Genomic DNA, 9,043 nt, shown 5'->3' with positions numbered 1-9,043 from the left:
TGACTCCCAGTTAACAAACGCAGGTCTGGAGATTGAGTGGGGACAGGATCGGGCCCACTTCTGAGGCCACCACAGGACATTGACATTCATTGTCTGGACTCACACGTGAAGGATGGTCACTTTGGGTTGAGGTACAGGATGGTGAAGCTGGCGCCTCCGGATCAATCAGTGCCATCAGGAGAAGAGAGGGGGGAGAAAAATGGGCAAAACAAAATCGAGAGAAGCCATGACGATGACCAAAACAGAGGCCGCACTAAATCCTGTGGACCTCCCAACAACGCAACCAGACACTGGGGCACAACGTGCTGTGCGAGGACTCAACCAGCTCAAAGCATATTGATTACGTAGGACCTGTTGTCAGTCCCAGTGTTTGGACTCTCGGACACCATGCTGGTGCTGGTGCGAGAGGGCCAGAACCTGGCAGACCGGAAGCTTCTGTGCCTCTTCCACTGGCGGAAGTAACCTCGGAGCTGAAGCCTGAACTTGCGGTGGAGCGAGGCATAGATGAAAGGGTTGTAGCAGGAGGAACTCATCGCCACCCAGTGGCAGGAGACCTGTACGATGTTAATGTATCTTATGTCGATGATCGTGAAGTCAACGTCCAGGTCGCTGATCAGGTTCAGGATCTGGAGGGGCATCCAGCAGATGGCAAAAGTCAGAATCGAGATGAGCAAGAGGACAAAGGTCTTTCTCTTTTTTTTGTTCCACTTGACCTGGTTTTGCTCCACAGCCCCTGGGATGCTCCTCTGCTTGAGGTGAATGGTGATAGCGCAGTAGGAGATGGTCACGGCCGATAGCGGGATCATGTAGGACATCAGGATCACGATGCAGGAGTAAGCCAGCCTCTCCTTCTCCAGGCCTCTCCAAAACTCCTCACAGATGTTCATGTCGTTTCCTGTCTCCTTGAGCTCCACATAGGCGACATAGATGGAGGCTGGAGCAGCCAGGGCCACAGACAGGACCCAAATGGCCCCGACGATGAGGCTGCAGCAGCCGAGAGTGACCCTCTGGCGGATGGGGTAGGCCACTACGATGTACCTGTCCACTGCGATGGCTGTCAGCGAGAGGATGGAGACGTAGACCGTGGTGGACTGCATGAGCGAGACAAAGTGGCACATGAACCTCCCAAAGAGCCACCCACGCAGCTCAAAGGCGTAAGACAGGGTCAGGGGGACACAGGTCAGGCACATGAGGAGGTCTGCGACCGAGAGGTTCCCAATGAAGAAGTTGGTGGCATTGTGGAGTTTCTCGTCCACGATGATGCTGCCAACCAGGAAGGTGTTGCCAATGCAGGCCACGGCCACCAGAGCACAGTATAGCAGGATGAAGAGAGGCTTATACTGTTGGAGTAAATCAGTGCCAACAAAGTTCATCAGAAAACTGCCATTGAATAAGCTGCTGTTGTCCATGGTCGCGGTCGTCTCCATAGTTTCCTCCTCATGAGCTTTCAGTCTTGACCTTCTGGATAAAGCACAACATTTATAAAGGAACGTCATTGAGATAAAGAGCAGCATCTTAATCACTTTACTGTGTACAGCTCCCTCTGCTGCCCCAGTGTGAAAAGCCAGGGGCTCTCCCAGGATGTGTGGCTCGGTATCACACTGGGTGGTGCATATACCCACTGAGCCCGTTGGACTGAGGGGGTCCAAAGTTTCAGATCTGAAGAAGATGGACATACAACGAGGAGGCCTTCTCACCCAGTCCAGTCTTCACTGGCATTGCCACAAGACACTGCAGATTGAGAGTGCTGAGAAAGCAGAGCCATCAGCAGGTCCTTGATATTACTGATATCCATTCCGAGCTCTAGGGTTTCTCTTTAGGGCCGCATGGAGATCTGTTCTATTCTGCATTAAAATGTCCCCCTGTGACCTTCCAGTGGGCTGTGCGAATGTGGTGAGCCTGCCGGGGTGGGCCTCTCACCTCCATTACCTGGAAACATCTTTCTACTGAAATAACTGGATTGGCCTCTCCTCCTCCTCCTCTCCTCCCTCCTCCACTCCACGCCTCTCCTCCTCCTCTCCTCCCTCCTCCACTCCACGCCTCTCCTCCTCCTCTCCTCCCTCCTCCACTCCACTCCTCCTCCTCTCCTCCCTCCTCCACGCCTCTCCTCCTCCTCTCCTCCCTCCTCCACTCCACTCCTCTCCTCCTCCTCTCCTCCCTCCTCCACTCCACTCCTCTCCTCCTCCTCTCCTCCCTCCTCCACTCCACTCCTCTCCTCCTCCTCTCCTCCCTCCTCCACTCCACTCCTCTCCTCCTCCTCTCCTCCCTCCTCCACTCCACTCCTCCTCCTCCTCCCTCCTCCACTCCTCTCCTCCCTCCTCCACTCCACTCCATTCCTCTCTTCCTCCTCCTCCCCTCCTCCCTCCTCCACTCCACTCCTCTCCTCCTCCTCCTCCCCTCTCCTCCCGCTCCTCCTCTCCTCCCCCTATCCTCATCCCCCTCTTCCTCCCATCCCCCCCCTCCTCTCCTCCCGCTTCTCCTCCCCTCCCCCTCCCCTCATTTCCCCCTCCCTCCCCTCCCCTCCCTCCTCTCCCCCTCCCCTTCTCCCTCTTCTTCCCCTCCCCTCTCCTCCCCTCCCCTCTCCTCCTTCCCTCCCCCTCTCCTCCCCTCCCCTCTCCTCCCTCCCCTCCCCTCTCCTCCTTCCCTCCCCCTCTCCTCCCCTCCCCTCTCCTCCCTCCCCTCCCCTCTCCTCCTTCCCCCCCTCTCCTTTTCCTATCCCCCTCCTCCTCCTCTCCTCCCCTTCTCCATCTCTTCCCCTCCCCTCTCCTTCTCCTCCTCTCCTCCCGCCCCTCCTCCCCTCCCGCTTCTCCTCCCCTCCCCCTCCCCTCATTTCCCCCTCCCTCCCCTCCCTCCTCTCCCCCTCTTCTTCCCCTCCCCTCTCCTCCCATCCCCTCTCCTCCTTCCCTCCCCTCCCCTCTCCTCCTTCCCTCCCCCTCTCCTCCCCTCCCCTCTCCTCCCTCCCCTCCCCTCTCCTCCTTCCCTCCCCCTCTCCTCTCCTCCCCTTCTCCATCTCTTCCCCTCTCCTCTCCTTCTCCTCTTCTCCTCCCCCTCTCCTCTTCCTCTCCCCCTCTCCCCCCCCCTCAATCTTAACCATGGCCACTGTCTCCAAGGCTCTGAACCTTGAACCCAAATGCCAATTTAGAGCTGATTTTCTGGTGATAGAAATTACAATTAAAATGTGGGACCTTAATATTAAAAAAAAGGTTATTAATTATAATTCGTACAGTTTGATACGGAGGAACTGGACGGCCCATTGAGAATGTCATTAGCAGAATGACCCATCCTGTGCTGCGTTCAGAGGATCTGAGCCGCAGGAGTGGTGTTTTCCTCATATGTTCGATTTTGGGCCCCTACATTTTACTAACGCTCCAGAGCATATAATCCAGGCCGACGCTCCCAGTGCAGTACTGAGGGAGTGCTGCACTGTCAGAGGGGCCGTCTTTCAGATGAGATGTTAAACCGAGGCCCCGTCTGCCCTCTCGGGCACTATTTCAAAGAAGAGCAGCGGAGTTCTCCTCTGGGCCAATATTCATCCCTCAACCAACACCTAAAAACAGATTATCTGGTCATTATCATATTGCTGTTTGTGGGATCTTGTTGTGCGTAAATTGGCTGCCGTGTTTTCTACAACAGTGATTACACTTCAAAAGTGCTTTATTGGCTGTAGGATGCTTGAGGACGTCCTGAGGTTGTGAAAGGTGCTATATAAATGCAAATCTTTCAGGGGAAAACCGGTAGAATTAATTTAAAGTATATGTCTTGTATTATTCCATTGTCCATTCAATAACTATAAGTAGGGACGCACAGTATTAATTATGGTGACACTATCTGGCAGATAATTACATCCAATCTATTACAATCCACAATGCAGTCGTTAATGAATTATCCTTCATTTATTGCTTAGAGACTTTCTGCAGACAATAACTGCGGACCATAATGTTCTGACAATTCCAATTTGTGCTTTAAATAGCAGGCTCATAGTGAGTTTAGAATTTTAGTGAGCAGAGGCCTTCAATCTTAAAACAGGCAGCGTGGGTAGAGGGAGGCTAAACCGCCAACAAAGTCAATTTGAACACAAAGTGACCCTCCCAATTTCAGCAAAATGAGGAGAGAATATTGAATGAGTACAAAAGGCAGAAAAGCTTGAGAGAGGAGAAACAGATGAGAACAAAAATAAAGGGCAGAAAAGAAATATGAAAAGTTAGAAATACAGAGAGGGAAAATGAAATTAAAGGAAAAGAGAAAATGGAAGAGAATGAAAATCTATGGATGGAAGGAGAGAAGCAGGACAGAGAGAGAGAGAGAGGGGAGAGAGAGGAGAGAGAGGGAGGGAGAGGGGAGAGAGAGAGGGAGGGAGAGAGAGAGGGAGAGAGAGGAGCAGGACAGAAAGAGAGAGAGGGGAGTGGGAGAGGGAGGGAGAGAGAGAGAGGGAGGGAGAGAGAGAGAGAGGAGCAGGACAGAAAGAGAGAGAGGGAGTGGGAGAGGGAGGGAGAGAGAGAGAGAGAGGGAGGGAGAGAGAGAGAGAGAGAGGAGCAGGACAGAGAGAGAGAGAGGGATGAGAGAGAGAGAGAGGAAGAGGGAGAGAGGGAGAGAGAGGGAGAGAGAGAGGGGGAGAGAGAGAGGAACAGGACAGAGAGAGGGAGGGAGAGAGAAAGGGGGAGAGAGGGAGGGAGAGAGGGAGAGAGAGAGAGAGGAGCAGGACAGAGAGAGGAGAGAGAGGAACGGGACAGAGCGAGGGGAGAGAGGACCAGGACAGAGAGGGAGAGAGGAGCAGGACAGAGAGAGGAGCAGGACAGAGGGAGAGAAAGAGAGAGTGGGATAGAGGGAGAGGAGCAGGACAGAGGGAGAGAGGAGCAGGACAGAAAGAGAGGGAGAGGAGCAGGACAGAGAGAGGAGCAGGACAGAGGGAGAGAAAGAGAGAGTGGGATAGAGGGAGAGGAGCAGGGACAGAGGGAGAGAGGAGCAGGACAGAAAGAGAGGGAGAGGAGCAGGACAGAGAGAGGAGCAGGACAGAGGGAGAGAAAGAGAGAGTAGGACAGAGGGAGAGAGGAGCAGGACAGAAAGAGAGGAGAGGAGAAGGACAGAGGGAGAGGAGGCGAGAGGAGCAGGACAGAAGAGAGGAGAGGAGAAGGACAGAGGGAGAGGAGCAGGACAGAGGGAGAGAAAGAGAGAGTAGGACAGATCGGAGAGAGGAGCAGACTGAAAGAGAGGAGAGGAGCAGGACAGAGGGAGAGAGGAGCAGTAGAGACGGGGGAGAAAGAGAGAGCAGGACAGAGAAAGGGAGAGAGAGGAGAGAAAGAGAAAGGATCAGGACAGAGAGAGGACAGCAGGACAGAGGGAGAGAGGGAGAAAGAGAGAGCAGGACAGAGAGAGAGGAGCAGGACGGGGAGAAAGGGAGAGGAGCAGGGGAGAGGGAGAGGAGCGGGGAGAGGAGAGTAGCAGGACGGGGAGAGAGGGAGAGGAGCAGGGGAGAGGGAGAGGAGCAGGGAGAGGGAGAGTAGCAGGAGAGAGGGAGAGGAGCAGGAGAGAGGGAGAGGAGCAGGACAGAGGAGAGAAGAGAGAGTAGGACAGAGGAGAGAGGAGCAGGACTGAAAGAGAGGGAGAGGAGCAGGACAGAGGGAGAGGAGCAGGGGAGAGGGAGAGGATCAGGGGAGAGGGAGAGTCAGCAGGACGGGGAGAGTAGCAGGACGGGGAGAGAGGGGGAGAGCAGGGGAGAGGGAGAGGAGCAGGAGAGAGGGAGGAGCAGCGGAGGAAGAAAGAAGAGCAGGAGAGATAGAGAGAAAGGGAGAGGCAGGACAGAGAGAGAGAGTCTCTCGTAAACCTAGGGTATCAGGAGCTGCCCGCCTGTAATAACAGGTTTCAAAGTCCCGATCGATCAGCCGCAAACGATATTAAATATAATTTAAATCCGGTGGTTCTCCCAATATCTCAGTTTTTTTTACCTCTGCACTGGAATCACGTTCATTAAATCCGAGCACAACACGGGGCTCTATTTACATTTTATATCGTCAAATTCTAAATCTGAATCGTGAACATTTCTGACCAAACTGATTAACTTTGGTTCAGATTTTAATTTGCAGCTTAACAAGTTTTTAATAAGGTGGATTGAAATAGAAATCGGAATTTGAACAGAGACTCACCTCTGACTCTCCTGTTAATGGGCAATTGCTGCTGAAATGCCTTTTTGAAGGTGATTCTGGGTGTGCCTGGCAATGCACAGTGCCCTCCTGCTCCTGTCACCTGATGCCCCTCTTGCTCCTGTTGCCGATGTCCCTCTTGCTCCTGTCGCCCGGTGCCCCTCTTGCTCCTGTCGCCCGATGCCCCTCTTGCAGCTGTTGCCCGATGCCCCTCTTGCTCCTGTCGCCCGGTGCCCCTCCTGCACCTGTTGCCCGATGCCCCTCCTGCACCTGTCACCCGATGCCCCTCCTGCACCTGTTGCCCGGTGCCCCTCCTGCACCTGTTGCCCGATGCCCCTCTTGCTCCTGTCGCCCGATGCCCTCTTGCTCCTGTCGCCCGATGCCCCTCTTGCACCTGTCGTTCGGTGCCCCTCTTGCTCCTGTTGCCAGGCGCTCCCTGTTGCTCCAACTTTAAAGGGGACTCGGCGATAGAGACACACAGACTCTCCCGAGCCTCAGAGAGATTTAAATCTGAATGAGAAAGCTCTGAGTCTCTTTAACGTCGAGCGGCTGTGGGTGATTTTAGTCACTCTCATTGGGTCGGGATGTTTTGATGGACAGGCGTGGTTAATACAGAGAGTTGGAGAGGGAGGTGGATGGGATTTAAAGGGACCTGTCCTGTGTGAACTCAGCCCGGAGATCACTCACTCCCACCAGATATTCCTGGGCAAACTGGAGCCAATGTTTCTATAGTCTGACCGACTGTCAGGTTCTAATACTTACTTACATTCCTGTGCTTTAATCCTCAGTTGAGTTACGTTGCACTTGTCACTACTGCCACGATGGATTTTATCTCCATTTTCTAGATAAGCCTACAAAGGACATTAAAATACAGTAACATTGATTTCAATAAACCTTTAAATGGATGTCGTTTACATGCACTGCATAAGTCTTTCACCATGGTTACGCACGTGACACCATCCCATCTGTAATATCGTCTGGCCACATAATATATATAGAACAATAGAACGATACAGCACAGGAGGAGGCCATTCGGCCCATCGTGCCTGGGCCAGCTTTTTGAAAGAGCTATCCAACTAGTCCCACTCCCCCTGCTCTTTCCCCATAGCCCTGCAAATTTTCCTCCTTCAAGTATTTATCCAATTCCCTTTTGAAAGTTATTATTGAATCTGCTTCCACCGCCCTTTCAGGCAGCGCATTCCAGATCAGAACAACTCGCTGCGTAAATTTTCTCTCCCTCATGTCGCCTCTGGTTCTTTTGCCAATTACCTTAAATATTTCTACATATATACATAATCTAAATCTTTTTAAAAATTTTGTTTTTTTAAATAAAAATCCTTCAATTTCCCACTGAGTCGGTCGGTAAACACAGAGATTGGGGGCCGGGCCATGCAGACTGCGAAAGGCTTTGCTTCATCCCCTCGGCCTGTGGCTGCTCTCAATTTGGGTGCTAGAATTTGGCCTCATTGCTTCTGGAGGGAGGAACGTAAAACATCGCTCAGGTTCCCGACTCCAGCAACGCCCCCCCTCCCCCACTGGTAATGTGCAAGTGTGGGTGTCATGTGGAGACAGGATTGGGATTAACCTCTCAGCCCACCTGACACTTACTGTCTAGACCGACACATGGGGGGCAATGTCTTAAATCAAGTACAAGGGGTGGTGCTGACAATGATGAAACTGTTCTCAAGTACAGGTCTGCCCTTCAGCAGAGGAAAGACCTGCATTTATATAGCGCCTTTCATGGTATCAGGACGTCCCAAAGTGCTTTACAGCCAATAAAGTACTTTTTGAAGTGTAGCCACTGTAGGAAACGCGGCAGCCAGTTTGCGCATAGCAAGATCCCATAAACAGCAATGTGATAATGATCACCTGTTTTTTAGTGATGTTGGTTGAGGGATAAATATTAGCCATGCCCTTTTACATCCACGTGAGAGGGAAGGTAGGGCCTCAGCTTAACATCTCATCTGAAAGACAGCACCTCTGACAGTGCAGCACTCCCTCAGCTCTGCACTGGGAGAGTCAGGCTAGTTTTTTGTGCTCAGTCTCTGGAGTGGGGCTTGAACACATGACCTTCTGACCCAGAGGTAACAGTGATACCCACTGAGCCACAGAAGAGTGGAGAAAGTAGGTGGGAAAAAGCCCTATGGGGCCTGATGGCCTCGTTAGCACACTATTCCTTCGCCCCTAGGCTTGAATAAAGTCCCCCGACTGGTGCATTCAGAGTCTCTCCAATACGTTGGGTGTAAGGGCTCTCTGTGAAATGAGTTTGATCTGGCATAATCCAGTTCTTTGGGGGCCTGGATTGGATGTCAGCCGTGGCTCTCACCTCTCAAATCAGAAAACTCATAGGTTCACATCCCACTCCATGAGACTTGAGCACATAAATCCAGGCTGGCCCTCTCAGTGTAGTACTGAGGGAGTGCTGCACTGTCAGAGGTGCATGAGACATTAAACTGAGGCCCTATCTGTTCTCCCAGGTGAACATAAATGATCCCATGGCACTATTTCAATAAAAGAGCAGGGGAGTTCTCCCTGGTGAACTGGCCAATATTTATCACTAAAACAGATTATCTGGCCATTATCACATTGGTGGCTTGCTGTGTGCCAATTGGCTGCTGTGCTGCCTGCATTACAACAGTGACTACACTTCATTGGCTGTAAAGCACATTGGGTCATGAAAGGCGCTATATAAATGCAAGTCTCTTTCTTTATGGGCCCACAGCACAAATCTGCTCCTAATTGAGGGCTAATTAGACTTATTAATGGACACTGGAGGATGGCTGGCACGTGAACTGGGAAAATGGAATATCCAGCAGTTTCCATGGCCAGTTGCTGCCGCTAGCCCAGCTGTTTTGAATTTAATTTCAAAACTTGCCTTGTTGGGATTTGGACTCATAACTCCGGGT

The 9,043-nt window shown here is 52.2% G+C and overlaps 1 protein-coding gene across 1 annotated transcript; it reads right to left on the bottom strand.

Moving 5' to 3' along the window:
• Nucleotides 1-326: 326 nt before the first annotated feature.
• On the bottom strand, nt 327-1,409 carry LOC137305857 (prolactin-releasing peptide receptor-like). Its single transcript, XM_067974793.1, has one exon. The coding sequence runs from the start codon at nt 1,407-1,409 to the stop codon at nt 327-329; it is 1,083 nt and encodes a 360-aa protein (XP_067830894.1).
• Nucleotides 1,410-9,043: the final 7,634 nt, after the last annotated feature.

The sequence above is a fragment of the Heptranchias perlo genome, chromosome 41 (genome assembly GCF_035084215.1).
Source record: "Heptranchias perlo isolate sHepPer1 chromosome 41, sHepPer1.hap1, whole genome shotgun sequence".
Lineage (NCBI taxonomy): Eukaryota > Metazoa > Chordata > Chondrichthyes > Hexanchiformes > Hexanchidae > Heptranchias > Heptranchias perlo.
The sequence above is the reverse complement of the archived record's forward strand: the minus strand, read 5'-3'. Positions and strand labels throughout refer to the sequence as shown.